General features: G+C 42.2%; 1 protein-coding gene across 1 annotated transcript; it reads left to right on the forward strand.

Annotated features, from left to right (window-relative positions):
• On the forward strand, window positions 1-18,089 carry LOC129839092 (zinc finger protein 557-like). The gene is made up of 2 exons (XM_055906368.1): window positions 1-624; window positions 15,033-18,089. Exons 1-2 carry the CDS (start codon window positions 267-269, stop codon window positions 15,419-15,421), a joined length of 747 nt encoding a protein of 248 aa, XP_055762343.1. The 5' UTR covers window positions 1-266; the 3' UTR covers window positions 15,422-18,089.
• Window positions 18,090-26,368: the final 8,279 nt, after the last annotated feature.

A 26,368-nucleotide genomic window follows, 5' to 3' on the forward strand; every position in this document is an offset into this window, starting at 1 on the left:
ACGTATAATCTAGTGGACGGGACGCTCCTTCAACAACAACAGCTAGTCAACCACCTCCGTAGCTTTCTAGCAAACATAGCTACAACATTCACGCGCTTTACGCTGTTTTTGGTGTATATTAGTCGCTGTGTATTAAACACACTTCTGTCGTATGTACTTGTTGGCCCATTGAATTATATATTTACGTTGTTTGTCAGCTAGCTGGTTTGCTAAATTAGCTTAGAACTAGGCTAGTCGCTAATGCTAACTAGCTAACATCTCCGACCATGAGTTCACTAAGCTACTCTCCTCCTGCTAAAGAAGATGAGATCTGCTGGACGGAGAAAGAAGCTCTCTTCAAAGAGGAGGCTGTTATAGTGAAAGAAGAAGAGAAAGACGTTTCAGTGAAAGAAGAGGAAGACTCGTTCAGAGTGAAAGAGGAGGAGAATGGTACAGTAAAAGAAGAGGTGGATGCATTTTTTGGACTGAAAGAGGAGGAGGGGGAGATGACTGTCACGTCCAAAAAGGAGGAGGAAACTGGATATCTGGGCCCGGTTTCCCAAACTCATCTTAAGGCATCCAATGGTTCTAACGATGAACTTAGCCGTAAGATGGTTTTGAGAAACCGGGCTCTGATTAACACTAGTAAGTACTGTCTTAAATACAGAGGCACAAACTCTGCAGTTGTTGAACTGATGTGTGGTGTTAAAGGAGAAATCTGCAAATGCTACATCCATATTTGGACTTTTAAATGATTTATTTATAGCCATTGATTCTTGAAGAATATAACACATGCCCCATGAGCTTAGTTCAACTGTTGTACCCCATCAGAACTAGAAAAAAGCTTTTTTTACTCCAATGTTTATAAACAATGTAAATCAACACTGTATAGCCTCAACATGGTTAAAACTATAATGTTGATATCATGGATGGTCAGTCCTTGCATCCATAGGTCTGTCTGTCTGTAGTTACATTTCTCCCAGATTAAGCACAGGTAACTATAGGCCATTATAGGATTAAGCACAGATAACTATAGGCCATTATAGGATTAAGCACAGATAACTATAGGCCATTATCGGATTAAGCACAGATTACTATAGGCCATTATAGGATTAAGCACAGATAACTATAGGCCATTATAGGATTAAGTTGGGTCCTACAGTAGGTTTATGTTGTTGTTAGGTGAAGTTATGGGTCCTACAGTAGGTTTATGTTGTTGTTAGGAGAAGTTATGGGTTCTACAGTAGGTCTGTGTTATTGCTAGGTGAAGTTATGGGACCTATAGTAGGTCTATGTTGTTGTTTGGTGAAGTTATGGGTCCTACAGTAGGTCTGTGTTATTGCTAGGTGAAGTTATGGGTCCTATAGTAGGTCTATGTTGTTGTTCGGGGAAGTTATGGGTCCTACAGTAGGTTGTTTTTTCATAGCCGATCATTGAGAGTATCTCTAACGCTCCTGCTGTGTCTAGAGAGTTGAAAACAGCAGGTCTGGGACAGGTTGCACATCCGGTGAACAGGTCAGGGTTCAATAGCCGCAGGCAGAACAGTTGAAACTGGAGCAGCAGCACGGCCAGGTGGACTGGGGACAGCAAGGAGTCATCATGCCAGGTAGTTCTGAGTCATGGTCCTAGGGCTCAGGTCCTCCGAGAGAGAGAGAGAAAGAAAGAAAGAAAGTGAGAAAGAAAGATAGAATTAGAGAGAGCATACTTAAATTCACACAGGACACCGGATAAGACAGGATAAATACTCCAGATATATCAGACTGATCCTAGCCTCCCGACACATAAACTACTGCAGCATAAGTACTGGAGGCTGAGGCAGGAGGGGTCAGGAGACACTGTGGCCCCATCTGATGATACCTCCGGACAGGGTCAAACAGGCAGGATATAACCCCATCCACTTTGCCAAAACACAGCCCCCACACCACTAGAGGGATATCTTCAACCGCCAACTTACCATCCTGAGACAAGGCTGAGTATAGCCCACAAAGATCTCCGCCACGGCACAACCCATGGGGGGGCGCCAACCCAGACAGGAAGACCACGTCAGTGACTCAACCCACTCAAGTGACGCACCCCTCCTAGGGACTGCATGGAAGAGCACCAGTAAGCCAGTGACTCAGCCCCTGTGATAAGGTTAGAGGCAGAGAATCCCAGTGGAGAGAGGAGAACCTGTCAGGCAGAGACAGCAAAAGTGGTTCGTTGCTCCAGTGCCTTTCTGTTCACCTTCACACTCCTGGGCCAGACTACACTCAATCATATGACCTACTGAAGAGATAAGTCTTCAGTAAAGACTTAAAGGTTGAGATCGAGTCTGCGTCTCTCACATGGGTAGGCAGACCATTCCATAAAAATGGAGCTCTATAGGAGAAAGCCCTGCCTCCAGCTGTTTGCTTAGAAATTCTAGGGACAATTAGGAGGCCTGCGTCTTGTGACCGGAGCGTACGTGTAGGTATGTAGGGCAGGACCAAATCAGAAAGATAGGTAGGAGCAAGCCCATGTAATGCTTTGTAGGTTCGCAGTAAAACCTTGAAATCAGCCCTTGCCTTAACAGGAAGCCAGTGTAGAGAGGCTAGCACTGGAGTAATATGATAAAAAATTTGTGTTCTAGTCAAGATTCTAGCAGCCGTATTTAGCACCAACTGAAGTTTATTTAGTGCTTTATCCAGGTAGCCGGAAAGTAGAGCATTGCAGAAGTCAAACCTAGAAGTGACAAAAGCATGGATGAATTATTCTGCAGCATTTTTGGACAGAACATTTCAGATTTTTGCAATGTTACATAGATGGAAAAAAAGCTGTCCTTGAAACAGTCTTGATTAGAGGTCGACCGATGATGATTTTTCAACGGCGATACCGATTATTGGAGGACCAAAAAAAGTCGATACCGATTAATCGGCCAATTTTTATTTTTATTTGTAATAATGACAATTACAACAATACTGAATGAACACTTATTTTAACTTAATATAATACATCAATAAAATCAATTTAGCCTCAAATAAATAATGAAACATGTTCAATTTGGTTTAAATAAAGCAAAAACAAAGTGTTGGAGAAGAAAGTAAAAGTGTAATATGTGCCATGTAAGAAAGCTAACGTTTAAGTTCCTTGCTCAGAACATGAGAACATATGAAAGCTGGTGGTTCCTTTTAACATGAGTCTTCAATATTCCCAGGTAAGAAGTTTTAGGTTGTGGTTATTATAGGAATTATAGGACTATTTCTCTCTATACCATTTGTATTTCATATACCTTTGACTTTTGGATGTTCTTATAGGCACTTTAGTATTGCCAGTGTAACAGTATAGCTTCCGTCCCTCTCCTCGCTCCTCCCTGGGCTCGAACTAGGAACACAACGACAACAGCCACCCTCGAAGCAGCGTTACCCATGCAGAGCAAGGGGAACAACCACTCCAAGTCTCAGAGCGAGTGACGTTTGAAACGCTATTAGCGCTCACCCCGCTAACTAGCTAGCCATTTCACATCGGTTACCCCAGCCTAATCTCGGGAGTTGATAGGCTTGAAGTCATAAACAGCGCAATAGCTGCTGGCAAGCTGCTGCTACCAACCATCGCTCAGACTGCTATATCAAATCATAGGTCATTAATATGGTTGAATCCGGAAACTATCATTTCGAAAACAAAACGTTTATTCTTTCAGTGAAATACGGAACCGTTCCATATCTTATCTAACGGGTGGCATCCCTAAGTCTAAATATTGCTATTACATTGTACAACCTTCAATGTTATGTCATAATTATGTACAATTTTGGCAAATTAATTACGGCCTTTGTTAGGAATAAATGGACTTCACACAGTTCGCAATGAGCCAGGCGACCCAAACCCTGACTGCTTGCACGGAACGCAAGAGAAGTGACACAATTTCCCTAATTATAAGAAATTCATGTTAGCAGGCAATATTAACTAAATATGCAGGTTTAAAAATAATACGTGTGTATTGATTTTAAAGAAAGGCATTGATGTTTATGATTAGGTACATTGGTGCAACGACGGTGCTTTTTTTGCAAATGCACTTGTTAAATCATCACCGTTTGTCGAACTAGGCACATCGATTATATGCAACGCAGGACACGCTAGATAAACTAGTAATATCATCAACCATGTGTAGTTAACTAGTGATTATGTTAAGATTGATTGTTTCTATAAGATACGTTTAATGCTAGCTCGCAACTTACCTTGGCTTCTTGCTGCCCTCGCGTAACAGGTAGTCAGCCTGCCACGCAGGCTCCTCGTGGAGTGCAATGTAAGGCAGGTGGTTAGAGCGTTGAACTAGTAACCGGAAGATTGCAAAAAAGAATCCCCGAGCTGACAAGGTAAAAATCTGTCGTTCTGCCCCTGAACAAGGCAGTTAACCCACCGTTCCTAGGCCGTCATTGAAAATAAGAATCTGTTCTCAACTGACTTGACTAGTTAAATACATGTGTAAAAAAATCGTCCAATTCGGTGTCCAAAAATACAGATTTCTGATTATGAAAACTTGAAATCGGCCCTAATTAATCGGCCATTCCGATTCAGTCGACCTCTAGTTTAGTATCCTGTTACCCTCTTCCGTTTGAACCAGGAGATGTAAGGATTGGAGAGAAGGAGTGTCCAAAGTGGGGTATACAGTGGGGAGAACAAGTATTGGATGCACTGCCGATTTTGCAGGTTTTCCTACTTACAAAGCATGTAGAGGTCTGTAATTTTTTATCATAGGTACACTTGAACTGTGAGAGACGGAATCTAAAACAAAAATCCAGAAAATCACATTGTATGATTTTTAAGTAATTAATTTGCATTTTATAAAATTGTAGACCTGCACAAGGCTGGGATGGGCTACAGGACAATAGGCAAGCAGCTTGGTGAGAAGGCAACAACTGTTGGCGCAATTATTAGAAAATGGAAGAAGTTCAAGATGACGGTCAATCACCCTCTGTCTGGGGCTCCATGCAAGATCTCACCTCGTGGGGCATCAATGATCATGAGGAAGGTGAGGGATCAGCCCAGAACTACACGGCAGGACCTGGTCAATGACCTGAAGAGAGCTGGGACCACAGTCTCAAAGAAAACAATTAGTAACACACTACGCAATCATGGATTAAAATCCTGCAGAGCACGCAAGGTCCCCCTGCTCAAGCCAGCGCATGTCCAGGCCCGTCTGAAGTTTGCCAATGACCATCTGGATGATCCAGAGGAGGAATGGGAGATGGTTTTTGGTCTAAACTCCACTCGCCGTGTTTGGAGGAAGAAGGATGAGTACAACCCCAAGAACACCATCCCAACCGTGAAGCATGGAGGTGGAAACATCATTCTTTGGGGATGCTTTTCTGCAAAGGGGACAGGACGACTGCACCGTATTGAGGGGAGGATGGATGGGGCCATGTATCGCGAGATCTTGGCCAACAACCTCCTTCCCTCAGTAAGAGCACTGAAGATGGGTCGTGGCTGGGTCCTCCAGCATGACAACGACCCGAAACACACAGCCAGGGCAACTAAGGAGTGGCTCCGTAAGAAGCATCTCAAGGTCCTGGAGTGGCCTAGCCAGTCTCCAGACCTGAACTCGACAGCCCCGAAACCTGAAGGATCTGGAGAAGGTCTGTATGGAAAAATGGCCAAAACCCTGCTGCAGTGTGTGCAAAGAACTGGTCAAGAACTACAGGAAACATATGATCTCTGTAATTGCAAACAAAGGTTTCTGTACCAAATATCAAGTTCTGCTTTTCTGATGTATCAAATACTTATGTCATGCAATAAAATGCAAATTAATTACTTAAAAATCATACAATGTGATTTCCTGGATTTTTGTTTTAGATTCCGTCTCTCACAGTTGAAGTGTACCTATGATAAAAATTACAGACCTCTACATGCTTTGTAAGTAGGAAAACCTGCAAAATCGTCAGTGTATCAAATACTTGTTCTCCCCACTGTATTTACTTGTGATGGTGAGAAAATGTTTTAGTCTGAATTACAGCTGTAACGACCCTTTGGGAAGAATTCATCTTGGTTAAGCTTCTCTACTGTCCGTGAGTTATTTACTCTGAAAAATGAGAACCTAACACTATAATTAGTGTTCCCTGAAGGAGGGAAACGAGGTACAACACCTGTTTGGCCCCACCCCTTCCTGGGTCGGTAAAGAGCGGTATTTTATTTAAGGAATAAATCCGAGCCTCAGGCTCATCACCTGCAAAAGGCGGGGCTTCCAGCGAGGCGTGAATTTAATAGTATGTTGTACCTAGTTTCCCTGCTTCAGGGAACAGTAGTTATAATCATGACATGTGGATTTAATAGTATGTTGTACCTAGTTTTCCTCCTTCAGTGAACAGTAGTTATAGTCATAATACTGGATCTTGCTGTCGTTTAGTGGCTCCTTATGTTACGCTAGGAAAACAGTTTTCATGGGCACAGAATTACTAAATCATTTTACAGTTTTCTCAATCCAATGGTTTTTAACTGAGAGTCATCTTGTAATCCAAGATGGCGTAGCAGTAAGACGTGTAAGATCTCTTTTTCCATTTTTAAATTAAATATACCTTCCGGCAACCTGCCTCACCCAATGTGATACGGATCTGCACATTTTTTATAGCTAGAACCTCCATCAGAAACTAGCCATCAGAAGCTAACCAGCTAATTAGCTACTAGCTATTTAATCATTGTTAGCCACTGCTAGCGGCCTTTACCTTTTTAGCTCAGACACCAGCCGCTTTTAGCCTGGATAATACCTGCCAGTCTGCACAGCGCGATATAAACCCTGAGCATATCGGACTGTTTTTCTCCACTACATCACCGTATTCCTGCCGTAAGCTCTGGACCATTACACCAGATAATCGCAGCTAGCTAGCTGCCACCGAGTGGCCAAGCCCCAAAGCTAGCCTTGAGCCAGGCCCATCACCCGGCCTGCTCAGTGGACCCTATGATCACTCGGCTACACAGCTGATGCCTCCCAGACTCTCCACTAAGACGACTAGAATCCACTACATCACCGTATTCCTGCCGTAAGTTCTGGACCTTTGCACCAGATTGGCTATAGTGGCTAACGCCCTTGTCCCGAAGCTAGCACCAGTTAGCCTCGAGCCAGGTGCATCTCCCGGCTAGCAAACAAAATGACTCCAGCTACAATACCTCTTTTGCCAGTTGGCCTGGACCCTTTGTCGACACGGAGCACCGCCGATCCATCACGAGTGGTCTGCCGACGCAATTCCGTCCGATGATGTGCCCTCAACCGGCCTTTGCTAGACGTCAGTGACGCCCTTGTTCCGGAGCTAGCACCAGTTAGCCTCGAGCCAGGCGCATCTCCCGGTTAGTGTAGTAATGACTACCTATCGGCTTCCCTGGTTCATATATTGCTGTTCACTGGACCCTATGATCACTTGGCTACATAGCTGATGCCTGCTGGACTGTTCATTAATCACGGTACTCAATTTTGTTTATCTGTCGGCCCCAGCCTCGAACTTAGGCCCTGTGTGTAGTTAACTGACCCTCTCTCCCCATTCATCGCCATTTTACCTGTTGTTGTTGTCTTAGCTGATTAACTGTTGTCTTACCCGTTGTTGTCTTAGCTAGCTCTCCCAATCAACACCTGTGATTGCTTTATGCCTCGCTTTATGTTTCTCTAATGTCAATATGCCTTGTATACTGTTAATGATAACTACCCTCAACGTTTTATTTTACTGCGGAGCCCCTAGTCCCACTCAACATGCCTCAGAGAACTCTTTTCTCCCATCTCCCACACATGCGGTGACCTCACCTAGCATAACTCCAGAGATGCAGCCTCTCTTATCGTCACTCAATGCCTAGGTTTACCTCCACTGTGCCAGCACCCTACCATACCCCTGTCTGTACATTATGCCTTGAATCTATCCTACCACGTCCAGAAATCTTCTCCTTTTATTCTCTGTTCCCAACCCACTAGACGACCAATTCTGATAGCCTTTAGCCGTACCCTCATCCTACTCCTCTGTTCCTCGGGTGATGTAGAGGTTAACCCAGGCCCTGTGTGTCCCCAGGCGCTCTCATTTGTTGACTTCTGTAACCTTAAAAGCCTTGGTTTCATGCATGTTAACATCAGAAGCCTCCTCGTAAGCCTCTCCCCTAACGCTAACGTCCCACATGGCCAACATCCAGTGAAATTGCAGAGCGCAAATTCAAAAACAGAAATACTCATTATAAAAATGTATGAAACATACAAGTGTTACACATCGTTTTAAAGATTAACTTCTTGGTAATCCAACCACAGTGTCAGATTTCAAAAAGGCTTTACGGCGAAAGCATACTCTGCGATTATCTGAGAACAGCGCCCAGCAGACAAATCATTACAAACAGTAACCAGCCAAGTAGAGTTACACAAGTCAGAAATAGCAATAAAATGAATCACTTACCTTTGATGATCTTCATATCGTTGCACTCACAAGACTCCCATTTACTCAATAAATGTTAGTTTTGTTCAATAAAGTATCTTTATATCCAAAAACCTTAGTTTGTTCACGCGTTTTGTTCAGTAATCCACAGGCTCAAAGGTAATCACAACAGCCAGACGAAAAATCCGAAAAGTATCAGTAAAGTTCATAGAAACATGTCAAACGATGTTTATAATCAATCCTCAGGTTGTTTTTAGCCTAAATAATAGATAACATTTCAACCGAACTATAACGTTGTCAATATAAAAGGTAAACAAGAAAGGCGTGCTCTCGGTCTCGCGCATGAAAAATCTCTGGGACACTGAATGGTTCACTCATTCAGAGTGGTCTTACACTCTCATTTTTCAGAATACAAGCCTGAAACAATTTCTAAAGACTGACATCTAGTGGAAGCCATAGGAAGTGCAATTTGAGTCCTAAGTCTGTATAGGCAGTCAACGGAAAACTACAAAAATATAAAAATCCCACTTCCTGGATGGGATTTTCGCCTGTCATATCAGTTCTGTTATACTCACAGACATTATTTTAACAGTTTTGGAAACTTTTGAGTGTTTTCTATCCAAATCTACCAAGTTTACTTTGGGCACGCTTTTCATCCGGAGGTGAAAATAGTGCCCCCTACCCTAGTGAGGTTAACCTTTCTATGACACACGTTCCGCTTGCGGAACCCCCCCCCCCCCCCACACAACATTCCGCTGAAAAGGCAGCACGGGAAATTCAAAAATATTTTTCCGAAATATTTAACTTTCACACATTAACAAGTCCAATACAGCAAATTAAGGATAAACATCTTGTTAATCTACCCATCGTGTCCGATTTAAAAAAAATAATAATGTTTTACAGCGAAAACACAACATATATTTATGTTAGATCACCACTAAGTCCAAAAAACACAGCCATTTTTCCCAGCAAAGATAGTCACAAAAAGCAGAAATAGAGATAAAATTAATCACTAACCTTTGATGATCTTCATCAGATGACACTCATAGGACATCATGTTACACAATACATGTATGTTTTGTTGATAATGTGCGTATTTATATCCAAAAATCTCAGTTTACATTGGCGCCATGTTCAGAAATGCAGATTGCAGAGAGCCACATCAAATACCGGGAAATACTCATCATAAACTTTGATGAAAGATACATGTTTTACTTAGAATTAAAGATAAACTTGTTCCTAATGCAACCGCTGTGTCAGACTTCAAAAAAAAAATACGGAAAAAGCACACCATGCAATAATCTGAGACGGCGCTCAGATATACACAACATTTCTCCGCCATGTTGGAGTCAACAGGAATACGAAATTACATCATAAATATTCCCTTACATTTGATCTTCATCAGAATGCACTCCCAGGAATCCTAGTTCCACAATAAATCGTTGTTTTGTTTTATAATGTCCATTACTTCACGCCTTTCTTGTAAAGGTCAAAGGTAATCTTGTTGTTAATCCCACCAAAGTGTCTGATTTCAAATATGCTTTTCAGCGAAAGCACCACAAACAATTATGTTTGGTCACACCAAACCACAATAAGCACAGCCATTTTCCAGGCAAAGACAGGAGTCACAAAAAGCACAAATAGAGATAAAATTAATCACTAACCTTTGATGATCTTCATCAGATGACACTCATAGGACTTCATGTTACACAATACATGTATATTTTGTTTGATAAAGTTCATATTTATATAAAAGAATCGGAGTTTACATTGCCGTGTTACATTCACTAGTTCCAAAAACATCCAGTGATTTTGCATAGCCACATCGATTCAACAGAAATACTCATCATAAATGTAGATGATAATACAAGTTATACACATGGAATTATAGATATACCTCTCCTTAATGCAACCGCTGTGTCAGATTTAAAAAACACTTTACGTAAAAAGCAAACCATGCAATAATCTGAGACGAGGCTCAGAACAATAGTCAAATTAGCCGCCATGTTGGAGTCAACAGAAACCAGAAATTACATGATAAATGTTCCCTTACCTTTGATGATCTTCATCAGAATGCACTCCCAGGAATCGCAGGTCCACAATAAATGTTTGTTTTGTTCGATAATGTCCGTTATTTATGTCCAAATACCTCCTTTTGTTAGCGCGTTTGGTATACATATCCAAACGCTCGTTCTGGTCGAGCGTTACATTGGACAAAAGCTTCAAAAAGTTATATTACAGGTCGAAGAAACATTTCAAACTAAGTACAGAGTCAATCATTAGGATGTTTTTATCAAACATCTTCAATAAAGTTCCAACCGTAGAATACTCACAGACATCATTCAAACAGTTTTAGAAACTTCAGAGTGTTTTCTATCCAATACTAATAATAATATGCATATATTAGCAACTGGCACTGAGGAGCAGACCATTTAATATGGGCACCTTTCATCCAAGCTACTCAATACTGCCCCTTCAGCCATAAGAAGTTAAAGAGGAGCATGACCGCGGAAGCGTTCCAATCTTTAGGAATCTCGGACGATACGAAAGAGAGGTTGAACAGACTAGTAATAGAGGTTGCCACAATGGCATTGGATAATTTTCGAAAGAGAGGGTCCAAATTGTCTAGCCCAGCTGATTTGTAGGGGTCCAGGTTTTGCAACTCTTTCAGAACATCAGCTATCTTTATTTGGGTGAAGGAGAATCTGGGGAGGCTTGGGGAAGTAGCTGCGGGGGGTGGTGAGTTGTTGGCCGGGGTTGGGGTCGCCAGGAGGAAAGCATGGCCAGCAGTAGAGAAATGCTTATTGAAATTCTTGATTACCGTGGAGTTATCGGTGGTTACAGTGTTTCCTAGCCTCAGTGCAGTGGGCAGCTGGGATGAGGTGCTCTTATTCTCCATGGACTTTACAGTGTCCCAAAACATTTTGGAGTTAGAGCTACGGGATGCAAATTTCTGGTTGAAAAAGCTAGCTTTTGCTTTCCTAACTGACTGTGTGTATTGTTTCCTGACTTCTCTGAAAAGTTACATATCGTGGGGACTATTCGATGTTAGTGCAGTATGCCACAGGATGTTTTTGTGCTGGTCGAGGGCAGTCAGGTCTTGTCACGTTCCTGACCTGTTTTCCTTTGTTATGTATTTGTTTTAGCTGGTCAGGGCGTGAGTTGGGTGGGTTGGTCTAGGTTTGATTTTCTATGTTGGGATTTTGTGTTCGGCCTGGTATGATTCTCAATCAGAGACAGCTGTGAATCGTTGTCCCTGATTGAGAGTCATACTAAGGCAGCCAGGGTTTCACTTGTGTTTTGTGGGTGTTTGTTCCTGTGTCAGTGTTTGGGCCACACAGGACTGTTTCAGGTTAGTCACGGTTGTTGGTTGTTGTATTTTGTAGTGTTTGTTGTTTTCCCATTAAAACATGAATACTTACCAATCCGCATCTTGGTCCGATCCATGCTCCTCCTCGTCTGAGGAGGAGAACGACTACGACAGCTGTTACAGGTCTGGATTGAACCAACGGCTATATCTGTTCTTAGTTCTACATTTTTTGAAAGGGGCATGCTTATCTAAGGTGGTGAGGAAATTACAATTAAAGAACAACCATGCATCCCCTACAAACGGGGTGAGGTCAATATCCTTCCAGGATACCCGGGCCATGTCGATTAGAAAGGCCTGCTTGCAGAAGTGTTTTAGGGAGCATTTGACAGTGATGAGGGGTAGTCGTTTGACCGTGGACCCATAATGGATGCAGGCAATGAGGCAGTGATCGCTGAGATCCTGATTGAAAATAGCAGAGGTGTATTTGGAGGGCAAGTTGGTCAGGATAATATCTATGAGGATGCCCATGTTTACAGATTTAGGGTTGTACCTGGTGGGTTCCTTGATAATTTGTGTGAGATTGAGGTCATCTAGCTTGGATTGCAGGATGGCCGGGGTGTTAAAGGGGGTGACACTTCAGACCCAAAATATTACAGACCTATATCCATCCTGCCCTGCCGTTCTAAAGTCTTCAAAAGTCAAGTTAACAAACAGATCACTGACCATTTTGAATCACACCGTACCTTCTCCGCTGTGTAATCCAGTTTCTGAGATGGTCACGGGTGCACCTCAGCCACGCTCAAGGTACTAAACGATATCAACAGCCATCGATAAAAGCTGTCTTCATCAACCTGGCCAAGGCTTTCGACTTTGTCAATCACCATATTCTTATCGGCAGACTCAACAGCCTTTGTTCCTCAAATGACTGACTCGCCTGGTTCACCAACTACTTCTCAGACAGAGTTCAGTGTGTCAAATCGGAGGGCCTGTTGTCCGGACCTCTGGCAGTCTCTATGGCGGTACCACAGGTTTCAATTCTCAGACCGACTCTTTTCTCTGTATATACCAACGATGTTGCTCTTGCTGCGGGTGATTTCTTGATCCACCTCTACGCAGATGACACCATTATGTATATATCTGTCCCTTCTTTGTACACTGTGTTAACAAACCTCCAAACGCGCTTCAATGCCATACAACACTCCATCCGTGGCCTCCAACTGCTCTTAAACGCTAGCAAAACTAAATGTAGGCTCTTCAACCGATCACTGCCTGTACCCGCCCGTCCAGAGTAGTCACTACTCTGGACAGTTCTAACTTAGAATATGTGGATAACTATAAATACCTAGGTGTCTGGCTAGACTGTAAACTCTCCTTCCAGACTAATACTAAGCATTTCCAATCTAAAATTAAATCTAGAATCGGCTTCCTATTTCGCAACAAAGCTACCTTCACTCACGCTGCCAAACATACCCTCGTAAAACTGACTATCCTACCGATCCTTGACTTCGGCGATGTCATTTTCAAAATAGCCTTCAACACTCTACTCAGCAAACTGGATGCAGTCTATCACAGTGCCATCTGTTTTGTCACCAAAGCCCCATATACCACCCACCACTAGGACCTGTATGCTCTCGTCGGCTGGCCCTCGCTACATTTCGTCGCCAAACCAACTGGCTCCAGGTCCTCTATAAGTCTTCACTCAGCTCACTGGTCACCATAGCAACACCCACCCATAGCACGCGCTCCAGGAGGTATATCTCACTGGTTATCCCCATTGCCAACACCTACTTTGGCCGCATTTCCTTCCACTTCTCTGCTGCCAATGACTGGAACGAATTGCAACATTCGATGAAGTTGGAGACATATATCTCCCTCACTAACTTTAAACATCAGCTATCTGAGCAGCTTACCGATCGCTGCAGCTGTACATAGCCCATCTGTAAATAGCCCATCCAACTGCTACCTCATCCCCATGTTTTTATTTACTTATTTTGCTTTTTTGCACCCCAGTATTTCTACTTGCACATCATCATCTGCACATCTATCACACCAGTGTTAATTTGCTCAATTGTAATTACTTCGCTACTAAGGCCTATTTATTGCCTTTCCTCCTTACTCCATTTGCACACACTGTATATAGATTTTTCTATTGTGGTTAAATAAAGGTGAAATATATATATATATTTTTAATCGTAACTTTATTGACAACACTCAAATGAATACTGTCATTAACGCGGTTCTTCAATAATTACACATAATTGTTAATACTGTAGCTGTTTAGTTACAGTCACATGTTCAACTATCATCAGCTGATCCAGGAAATAATTTTCTGAATGACAGTCAAATGACAAACATCACGACATGCAACAACAACCAAAGTGCTTTTTCATTCATTACTCTGGTAAAGACAGTTATGTCGTGCTCCACGTTGGATCCAACATCCCTAACAAATTGATGTTTATAATGTTATTGTCTGCTTGATTTACTGTACGGTCTGTTTGCACACAGAGATACTTTGCTCATAATGTGTAGAGAACTGTTCCTTGATGGATAGGCTATTGTACAACACACAGAGCTATTTTCCTTTATTTGTTGTTTGGTGAAGTTATGGGTCCTACAGTAGGTCTATGTCGTTGTTAGGTGAAGTTATGGGTCCTCCGGTAGGTCTGTGTTATTGTTAGCTGAAGTAATGGGCCAATTTGTTAAACACTTAGTGGACAAACCCTCATTGTCAGGCTGATGACAAAGCTAGCCAAAGAACATTTTACTGGTGGAAGTGTTTGATAAGTATAAAAAATTAAAATAAATATTGATTTGCAACAATAAAACAACACTTATATTAAGCAGGACATTCAAATGAAAGTTGGAGACTAGTTTTGCTGTCAGCCTATGAGAACTCCCCTGTTTTCCCCCACGGTGGTGAATTAGTAACTAGTGACACAGAGCTTAATGTGAGTTTCCTTGAGTAGCACTCCTGATCTTGTGCTGTAATATTCAGAACACATTGTGAAAAACTAAAATCTTTGCTCACCATTTTTGCTCCAGGCAGATATACTACATCCATAACTAGTGGTTTCCTCATTAGTGTGGAGGAGTTTCTGCAACCAAATTGAGTGTGCATCGCCCTCGTGCCGCAATTTTAGCAAACACAGAAACGGGCCTACATTGGAGACCAAAAGTCGTCTGGCACACTGCTTAGAGTTTCAACAACATGATTCTAACCCACAATCTTAGATGTTACTACTAATGTGAAAACAAGACAAAATATGACTATTGTTGCTCACTTGGCTGTCTTCAGTTGTTGTACAACATCGTGGCTCTAGACATCACCTTTTGCAGTGGATTTCTGTTGTTGTGGGCCTTGAACCATCTGACTGACTTTGTTGTTCACACAGGAGAGAGAAGGGACTATCGTGGATCCTCTGGGGAGCCTCAACAACCTCATGGTGCTGACGAGGCAGAGAAGCGTCTCTCCACATCAGAACACCTCAAGAAACACCAGCAGCAACCCACAGGGAAGAAATCTCACCACTGCTCTCACTGTGGGAAAAGTTGCAAATCTTCATCAGAACTTAAAATACACCTGAGAATTCACACAGGAGAGAAACCGTTTGGCTGTGATCAATGTGGGAAGAGTTTTACTCGGCTACAAACCCTGAAATCACACCAGAGAATACACAATGGAGAGAAACCTTATAGCTGTGATCAATGTGGCAAGAGTTTTACTACATCTAGCTATCTAACTATACACCTGTTGAACACACACATGAGAGAAACCGTATAGCTGTGATCATTGTGGGAAAAGTTTTACTACATCTAGCTATCTAACTATACACCAGAGAACACATACAGGAGAGAAACCATATAGCTGTACTCAATGTGGGAAGCGTTTTACTCAGCCAGACAGCCTGATATTACACCAGAGAACACACACAGGAGAGAAACCTTATAGCTGTGATCAATGTGGGAAGAGTTTTTCAACATCTAGCATTCTCACTATACACCAGAGAACACACACAGGAGAGAAACCATATAGCTGTGCTCAATGTGGGAAGAGTTTCTCTACATCTAGCTATCTCACTATACACCAGAGAGCACACACAGGAGAGAAACCATATAGCTGTAATCATTGTGGGAAGAGTTTTACTCAGCTAAACAGCCTGATAGTACACCAGCGGACACACACAGGAGAGAAACCTTATGGCTGTGATCAATGTGGAAAGAGTTTTGGTACATCTGGCTGTCTGAAGACACACCAGAGAACACACACAGGAGAGAAACCTTATAGCTGTGAACAATGTAGGAAGAGTTTTTCTACATCTAGCTATCTCACTATACACCAGAGAACACACACAGGAGAGAAATCTTATAGCTGTGCTCAATGGGGGAAGAAATACCCTGAAATACTCTGATATAAGATCTCTGATTAAACATCAGAAAATACATGAAGGAGTTGTTTCATGATATCAATGAAAGAATGTTAACACATTGTAGAAGGATTATTCTATTGATTTTAGCCTCAGGGGAAAAATGTAGGCTCTGAATTGAAAGAGTACTATTTATGAGATTTAACAAAAAGTGACTAACACAAAAAGAGTTGTTACACTTACCACGTTGGTGACCCAAAATCAAAATGAATCAAAATGAAACACTTCAAAATGTAGCTAGTTGTTTTCTACAAATTGTCTTCTAACCAGTGATGTACACATTTTTCCCAGATTCCGTGTGGTTTTTGCTGTGTTAGTTTTAACAGGACGTGCAACCTCATCTCCCTCTTCTCGGCACAATTGATTTCAATATGATATCGATGAGTGATGACAATAAGTGTTGCGTTCCTTTGTTTAGCAACCCCAACATTTAAATGCATCACTCCAAAATATAGCTGACTGTCTTCTGCAGGTTGTCCTCTAACCAGTGAGGTAAAATATATCTCCCATTTCCATGTGTTTTTTTTAGTTGTGTTAGTTTCAACATCACGTACAACCTGATTTTCCCCCTAATTGATATCAGTGATTTATTGCTTCTTGTCAAAACAACAGCGTTTCTGGTACTTGTGCAGTTTATAAGGTGCTTGTTTTAAAAATACAAGTAATGTGATTATTGTGGCAGATGTTTGTGTATATAGCACATTTTATGTTTAGGTTTTAAATTTATCCCAAACTCTTTGTGCATATTGGTTATTGATTTGGACACATTAAAACTGTGTTTTGACATTGGGCTATCCCACCTAGCACAATGTAATTGGAGACTTTGAAAATAAGACTATGCAATCAAATATTTCATATTTACATTTCATGTAACATTTAGTAATAATAATTATTCATGCAACCAACTTACAATTTTTGGTACAATTATATTGACATTGTTGCCCTGCTTTTAGAATATCAGGGTTCATTCTCAGATGTGCCAACCCAAATGTACTAGAGCATGACATTGGAGACTGGGCCCCGATCCAACAACATGACTATCTAGTGAACTCTGAAAAGAGAGAGAAGCTCTGCAGTGAGGTGAAAAGTTTCTACGGATATTAAGGAGCTAGTTCTAGAAGCTAGTGAGTTTTAGGAAGACGAGAGTTCTAGAAGCTAGTGAGTTTTAGGATTCTATAGAAAGAAAAAGGAGAAAAGATACGATTGTATATTATTATTTAGAAATGTGTTATTTCTTGTTTTTAATTGTTGATAGCCAGTAGACACCATGTTTATATTGTGGAAGGTGAAGCATTGTAGTTGATTATAATGTGAAATGGAAGTTTTCTGTTGGTGGTGAGCAAACTTATAAAATATAGGATATATTTGTTGTCTTAAGGAGGAAGGTGTTACAGGCTTTGGTTTTTCCATTTATGTTTTGAGGTTGGACTTTAGCACATAGGGCGCACTTATTGGTGTCACCTCGTTAGTCAGTATGTGTTACACCTGTGCTGGCTTGTCCATCTCGTTAGTGGGAAGGTGTTTCACCTGAGCTGGTCCAGGTTCTATTTAAGAGTGTCTGGCCCAGTGCTCCAGTTGTCTTGATAGATGTGGAGAGTCAACACCTTTAGTTGCTCCACCTTTTTGGTTTACTTTCTGTCTGTAAGTTTGGTGTGGGTTTTCCTTTTGTTTGCCTCTTCTTGGGCAGATTTAGTGGGTCTCATGGTTGGTGTCTTTTAGGTCCCAGTTGTTGTTACTAGTCAACTTTCAGTCGACACCCCCATAGTGTCTTTGAGAACCCCTCCTAAAAAACAAGCTTATATTTAGGGTTGGATATTGCATCCAATTAGTGTTTTAATCAATGGCATTTCCTTAGAATGCTCATTGGTCTTTCAGTTGTTAATCTTCTGTTTTTTTTATCCTGTTATTTTTGTGTATGAAATATTTCTGTTTATTTTCATTGTTTTCTCCTGTGAAGCCATTGTGTTGCATCCATGTCTGAAATGTGCTGTATAAATAAAGCTTGATTTGATTTCAACAAATGAACCCAATGACTGAACAATCGACAGACTCTTGTTCCCTCTTAGTATGAAAAACAGTATCACTTTTCCAGCCTACTGAAGGCGTGGTGGAGTGGTAAACACTACCCCCGGCTCTACCAGGGGCTTGAGGTGGTCTCCCACATCTCTGCTTATGTCATGTTCTGTGGTCTTGCTGTTCCATTTCTTGACTGCCCCTGCAACACAGAAACACATGTAGTCATATTATATAAAACACTCAAAGTAATGGATATGGAGCATCTACAGCCTCAGTTACACCTGGCACCTAAATGTGACTTCTGTCATCCGATCACTCCAAGCTGCATTAGGTTCAGATCTAACAGGATGGGCCTTTGACATAGTCTGGACACAGTCAGGCCACTGAATATAAATAAGCAATGTAAAGAGATAGAGATACATCCTTGGGACGTCCCTAGCCCGTTGAAGTTAACATTTAAAATGGTTACGGTAGGTGTTAGGGTTTAGGATAGGGATGTCCCAAGGAACCCGGACACCATTGTGCATTCTTCTGTCTCTTTTACATAGCAGGTGATGGGTTCTGACATCTGAACTTGAAAATATGAAATATCCTTCTGTGAAATTGAATGAAACAATAATGTATGTTGATGCTAATATGATGTACAATATTCCATGATGTTTCTATATGATAACAATAGAGTAATATATTTAATATGATGTACAATATTCCATGATGCACTGTTTGTCTACATCACCCTGAGGAAGGCACAGTGATGCCGAAACGTTGGTAAAAACACATTAAATTGCTGGGAGTTTATACATGGAGTGTGCGACTTTCTTTATTTTGATAGTTTATAGTTTATTCACCGTTAATCAGCACCTCCACACAAACTATTTTTCAGGGTGTGCGCCAGCTCATGTTTTTTAAGGGTAGGTAACAACACATCCGCCACGCTGATCCTCAACACAGGGGCCCATCAGGGGTGCGTGCTCAGCCCCCTCCTGTACTCCCTGTTCACTCATGACTGTGTTGGAGTTTTTCCTAGCCACCGTGCTTCTACACCTGCATTTTTTGCTGTTTGGGGTTTTAGGCTGGGTTTCTGTACAACACTTTGAGATATCAGCTGATGTACAGGCTATATAAATAAATTTGATTTGATTTGACTGCACGGCCAGGCACGACTCCAACACCATCATCAAGTTTTCCGATGCCACAACAGTGGTAGGCCTGATCACCAACAAAGAGGAGACAGCCTATATGGAGGAGGTCTGGCTGTGTGGTGGCAGGAAAGCAACCTCTCCCTCAACGTGATCAAGACAAAGAAGATGATTGTGGACTACAGGAAAAGGAAGACAGAGCACGCCCCCATTCTTATTGAAGGGGCTGTAGTGGAGCAGGTTGAGAGCTTCAAGTTCCCTGGTATCCACATCACTAACAAACTATCACGGTCCAAGCACACCAAGACAATCGTGAAGACGGCACTACAAAACCTATTCCCCCTCAGGAGACTGAAAAGATTTAGCATGGGTCCTCAGATCCTCAAAAGGTTCTACAGCTCCACCATCGAGAGCATCCTGACTGGTTGCATCACTTTCTGGTATAGCAACTGCTTGGCCTCCAACCACAAGGCACTACAGAGGGTAGTGCGTACAGCCCAGTACATAACTGGGGACAAGCTTCCTGCCATCCAGGACCTCTATACCGGGCGGTGTCAGAGGAAGGGCCCCCCCACACACTCTGTTATCATCTATGCATTGTCACTTTAATAACTCTACCTACATGTACATATTACCTCAATTGCATCAACTAACCGGTGCCCCCGTACATTGACTCTACCGGTACCCCCTGTATATAGTCTCCAAATTGACTCTGTACCGGTACCCCCTGTATATAGTCTCCAAATTGACTCTGTATCGGTACCCCCTGTATATAGTCTCCACATTGACTCTGTACCGGTACCCCCTGTATATAGTCTAGCTATTGATATTTAACCTCTGCTCTTTAATTACTTGTTCCTTTTATTTCTTATTCTTATTTGTACTTTTTAAAACTGCATTGTTGGTTAGGGGCTTGTAAGTCAGCATTTCACTCTAAGGATTCACTGTATGCTTTTCACTAACCTGTTGTATTCGGCGCATAATACTAATACAATTTGATTTGATAGACTCATAGTACAGAATGAATGACTGACTGCCCACGTCAGTTCACCATCTCACCTCATACTGTATTGGAGCAGCAGCAGCTGACTGCCCGGTTCAACATCAGTTCACCGTCTCACCTCATACTGTATTGGAGCAGCAGCAGCTGACTGCCCGGTTCAACATCAGTTCACCGTCTCCCCTCATACTGTATTGGAGCAGCAGCAGCTGACTGCCCTGTTCAATGTCTGTTCACCGTCTCACCTCATACTGTATTGGAGCAGCAGCAGCTGACTGCCCGGCTCAAATCAAATCAAGTTTATTTTATATAGCCCTTCGTACATCAGCTAATATCTCGAAGTGCTGTACAGAAACCCAGCCTAAAACCTCAAACAGCCCCAAACCCCAAACAGCCACCCCAAACAGCAAGCAATGCCGGGAGCAGCAGCAGCTGACTCCCGGGTTCAACATCAGTTCACCTTCTCACGTCATACTGTATTGGAGCAGCAGCAGCTGACTTGATCGTTGATGCTAATCATCATGTTTTGAATCTGAGAGTAAATAGAGCAGACTACACTCTAAAAATGAACAACTGGAGTTGTTCTCAGATCCCCTGAGAACCGTAGGGTTCTTGGTCAATGAAAAACACCCCCAAAAGGTTCTTCAAAGAACTTGTTAGAAGGTGGGTTCATCGAGAACCTCCGTTGTTGCTGGACTTCTTCCGGGAACTTCCCAATTACAACTGAAAACGATGGAGACAAGTTTGGATGCAACGACAGTTAAAAAGGTTAAGTTGGGTTGATGTTTGGCTCTGAATATGTCTCGAAATAATTTATATAATAATATAACATCCTAATGAATAACGAAGACAATTATGTTTTCTATGAATAGCTTCCATAACGTTACTATAGCTAATTACCGTAAATATTAGAAAGCCGGGTTTGACCGTCGGCGTTGTTTGAGCTGCAGTACAGCACCGTTATCTAGCTAGCTAACGTTATGTCCTAACTAGGCGGAACTAGGTTTGGATTATTTCCCTGAACTATATTCTTTCCTATATATTGTATATCGTTTCCATAAAGCCAACATGGCTTTACACTATTTAATGTAAGTTTCTAATCTAGAGCAGTTCTCACTTTTGTGATAATGAACTAGCTAACGCTAACTAACTAACTAACTAAGGACGGTGACCTGTCCAGACGAGATGTTACAACGAACTGAATCGTCAATGGAGGTCTTCCTCTTTATATAGCCTGCTACAGCATGCAACACTATTAACTCACAAGGGGGCATAACGTTACATGTACAATACTATCCCATTTTGGAAACGTTACATGGACAATACTGTCCCATTTTGGAAACGTTACATGTACAATACTATCCCATTTTGGAAACGTTACATGTACAATACTATCCCATTTTGGAAACGTTACATGGACAATACTATCCCATTTTGGAAACGTTACATGGACAATACTACCCCATTTTGGAAACGTTACATGTATAATACTATCCCATTTTGGAAACGTTACATGGACAATACTATCCCATTTTGGAAATGTTACATGGACAATACTATCCTATTTTGGAAACGTTACATGGACAATACTATCCTATTTTGGAGACGTTACCCGTACAATACTATCCCATTTTGGAAACGTTACATGGACAATACTATCCAATTTTGGAAACGTTACATGGACAATAGTATCCCATTTTGGAAACGTTACATGGACAATACTACCCCATTTTGGAAACGTTACATGTACAATACTATCCCATTTTGGAAATGTTACATGTACAATACTATCCCATTTTGGAAACGTTACATGGACAATACTATCCCATTTTGGAAATGTTACATGGACAATATGATGTTACATGGACAATACTGATGTCCTCACCCAGGGGTGAGGACATCATCCTGCTATTTTGACAGTCCCTGAAGGACAATACAGAAGAGGTATTTGCTCGTATTCCTTCCCTTTCTCTAATGTATTTTGTAATAAAATTAGCAAGTGTAGTAAGATCATTGCTTTACTTTACTAGGACTGGAGACCACAGCAGTGATTCTGCTCTTGCCCTACCTCTTCAATTAGGACCCGAGTGGCCTTTATGTCCGTGACAAGGTATGCCTATGCACCAATCATCTGTTTCTTCATAAACACAGGTGTGCATGCTTATATAAAACTACAGCTGAACATTTATGTTCTTTGTTAATTGTGTGTATTAATCTTTTCTTACTTTTGTTGACACAGATTTCACCGCTCTTCACTCCTTTACTGCACATCGGCGGAAATCCATTTCACCATGAGAGTGAAATTCCGCTGGCCTTTGATGGGGAGAACATCCACGCCCTCAAGGACATCCCCATGGGACTTGGGGCTCTGCTAGGGCTGTATTTTTTATTTTCCCTTCAATTTCCCAAAAATGTCAGAAAAACACGTATGTTGTAAAGTTACTGTGTTCTGGGGATAAGAGAAGTTGGGGTGAAGTTACCAGGGCCGGTCATAAAGATGGCAAACTTCCTAACATAACTATGTGGATACGATATACACACTAAAGCTGAAAAATCTGTATTTAGCATCAAGTCAATCAATCAATCAATCAATCAAGTTTATTTTATATAGCCCTTCGTACATCAGCTAATATCTCGAAGTGCTGTACAGAAACCCAGCCTAAAACCCCAAACAGCAAGCAATGCAGGTGTAGAAGCACGGTGGCTAGGAAAAACTCCCTAGAAAGGCCAAAACCTAGGAAGAAACCTAGAGAGGAACCAGGCTATGAGGGGTGGCCAGTCCTCTTCTGGCTGTGCCGGGTGGAGATTATAACAGAACAATGCCAAGATGTTCAAAATGTTAATAAGTGACAAGCATGGTCAAATAATAATCATGAATAATTTTTAGTTGGCTTTTCATAGCCGATCATTAAGAGTTGACAACAGCAGGTCTGGGACAGGTGGCGGTCCCATAACCGCAGGCAGAACAGTTGAAACTGGAATAGCAGCAAGGCCAGGTGGACTGGGGACAGCAAGGAGTCATCATGCCCGGTAGTCCTGACGTATGGTCCTAGGGCTCAGGTTCTCCGAGAGAGAGAAAGAAAGAGAGAAGGAGAGAATTAGAGAGAGCCAAGATTTTCAAAATGTTCATAAATGACAAGCATGGTCAAATAATAATCAGGAATAAATGTCAGTTGGCTTTTCATAGCCGATCATTAAGAGTTCAAAGCAGCAGGTCTGGGACAGGTAGGGGTTCCATAACCGCAGGCAGAGGAGTTGAAACTGGAACAGCAGCAAGGCCAGGTGGACTGGGGACAGCAATGAGTCATTATGCCCGGTTTGCCGTGACGTATGGTCCTAGGGCTCAGGTTCTCAGAGAGAGAGAAAGAAAGAGAGAACGAGAGAATTAGAGAGAGCATACTTAAATTCACACAGGACACTGGATAAGACAGGAGAAGTACTCCAGGTATAACCAACTGACCCTAGCCCCCCAACACATAAACTACTGCAGCATAAATACTGGAGGCTGAGACAGGAGGGGTCAGGAGACACTGTGGCCCCATCCGAAGATACCCCCGGACAGGGCCAAACAGGAAGGATATAACCCCACCCACTTTGCCAAAGCACAGCCCCTGCACCACTAGTGGGATATCTTCAACCACCAACTTACAATCCTGAGACAAGGCCGAGTATAGCCCACAAAGATCTCCACCACAGCACAAACCAAGGGCGCCAACCCAGACTGGAAGATCACGTCAGTAACTCAACCCACTCAAGTGACGCACCCCTCCTAGGGACGGCATGAAAGAGCACCAGTAAGCCAGTGACTCAGCCCCTGTAATAGGGTTAGAGACAGAGAATCCCAGTGGAGAGAGGGGAACCGGCCAGGCAGAGACAGCAAGGGCCGTTCGTTGCTCCAGAGCCTTTCCGTTCACCTTGACACTCCTGGGTTAGACTACACTCAATCATATGACCTACTGAAGAGATAAGTCTTCAGTAAAGACTTAAAGGTTGAGACCGAGTCTGCGTCTCTCACATGGGTAGGCAGACCGTTCCATAAAAATTGAGATCTATAGGAGAAAGCCCTGCCTCCCGCTGTTTGCTTAGATATTCTAGGGACAATTAGGAGGCCTGCATCTTGTGACCGTAGCGTACGTATAGGTATGTACGGCAGGACCAACTCGGAAAGATAGGTAGGAGCAAGCCCATGTAACGCTTTATAGGTTAACAGTAAAACCTTGAAATCAGCACTTGCCTTAACAGGAAGCCAGTGTAGGGAAGCTAGCACTGGAGTAATATGATCAAATTTCTTGGTTCTAGTCAGGATTCTAGCAGCCGTATTTAGCACTAACTGAAGTTTATTTAGTGCTTTATCCGGGTAGCCGGAAAGTAGAGCATTGCAGGAGTCTAACCTAGAAGTAACAAATGCATGGATTAATTTTTCTGCATCAATTTTGGACAGAAAATTTCTGATTTTTGCAATGTTACGTAGATGGAAAAAAGCTGTCCTTGAAACAGTCTTGATATGTTCGTCAAAAGAGAGATCAGGGTCAAGAGTAACGCCGAGGTCCTTCACAGTTTTATTTGAGACGACTTTACAACCATCAAGATTAATTGTCAGATTTAACAGAAGATCTCTTTGTTTCTTGGGACCTAGAACAAGCATCTCTGTTTTGTCCAAGTTTAAAAGTAGAACGTTTTCAGCCATCCACTTCCTTATGTCTGAAACACAGGCTTCTAGCGAGGGCAATTTTGGGGCTTCACCATGTTTCATTGAAATGTACAGCTGTGTGTCATCCGGATAGCAGTGAAAGTTAACATTATGTTTTCGAATGACATCCCCAAGAGGTTAAATATATAGTGAAAACGATAGTGGTCCTAAAACGGAACCTTGAGGAACACCGAAATGTACAGTTGATTTGTCAGAGGACAAACCATTCACAGAGACAAACTGATATCTTTCCGACAGATAAGATCTAAACCAGGCCAGAACTTGTCCGTGTAGACCAATTTGGGTTTCCAGTCTCTCCAAAAGAATGTGGTGATCGATGGTGTCAAAGGCAGCACTAAGGTCTAGTAGCACGAGGACAGATGCAGAGCCTCGGTCTGACGCCATTAAAAGGTAATTTACCACCTTCACAAGTGCAGTCTCAGTGCTATGATGGGGTCTAAAACCAGACTGAAGCATTTCGTATACATTGTTTGTCTTCAGGAAGGCAGTGAGTTGCTGCGCAACAGCTTTTTCAAAAATTTTTGAGAGGAATGGAAGATTCGATATAGGCCGATAGTTTTTTATATTTTCCGGGTCAAGGTTTGGCTTTTTCAAGAGAGGCTTTATTACTGCCACTTTTAGTGAGTTTGGTACACATCCGGTGGATAGAGAGCTGTTTATTATGTTCAACATAGGAGGGCCAAGCACAGGAAGCAGCTCTTTCAGTAGTTTAGTAGGAATAGGATCCAGTATGCAGCTTGAAGTTTTAGAGGCCATGATTATTTTCATCATTGTGTCAAGAGATATAGTACTAAAACACTTAAGTGTCTCTCCCGATCCCAGGCCCTGGCAGAGCTGTGCAGATCCAGGACAGCTAAGCCCTGGAGGAATACGCAGATTCAAAGAGGAGTCCGTAATTTGCTTTCTAATGGTCATGATCTTTTCCTCAAAGAAGTTCCTGAATTTATTACTGCTGAAGTGAAAGCCATCCTCTCTTGGGGAATGCTGCTTTTTAGTTCGCTTTGCAACAGTATCAAAAATAAATTTTGGATTGTTCTTATTTTCCTCAATTAAGTTGGAAAAGTAGGATGATCGAGCAGCAGCGAGGGCTCTTCGGTACTGCACGGTACTGTCTTTCCAAGCTAGTCGGAAGACTTCCAGTTTGGTGTGGCGCCATTTCCGTTCCAATTTTCTGGAAGCTTGCTTCAAAGCTAGGGGAATTTTCTGTATACCAGGGAGCTAGTTTCTTATGACAAATGTTTTTCGTTTTTAGGGGTGCAACTGCATTTAGGGTATTGCGCAAGGTTAAATTGAGTTCCTCAGTTAGGTGGTTAACTGATTTTTGTCCTCTGACGTCCTTGGGTAGGCAGAAGGAGTCTGGAAGGGCATCAAGGAATTTTTCTGTTGTCTGAGAATTTATAGCACGACTTTTGATGCTCCTTGGTTGGGGTCTGAGCAG

The sequence above is a fragment of the Salvelinus fontinalis genome, chromosome 40 (genome assembly GCF_029448725.1).
Source record: "Salvelinus fontinalis isolate EN_2023a chromosome 40, ASM2944872v1, whole genome shotgun sequence".
NCBI lineage: Eukaryota > Metazoa > Chordata > Actinopteri > Salmoniformes > Salmonidae > Salvelinus > Salvelinus fontinalis.

Coding starts and splice junctions, on each gene's coding strand:
- LOC129839092 (XM_055906368.1), top strand. CDS start 267: ATGAGTTCACTAAGCTACTCTCCTCCTGCTAAAGAAGATGAGATCTGC. Junction 625..15,032: donor CCGGGCTCTGATTAACACTA/GTAAGTACTGTC, acceptor TTGTTCACACAG/GAGAGAGAAGGGACTATCGT.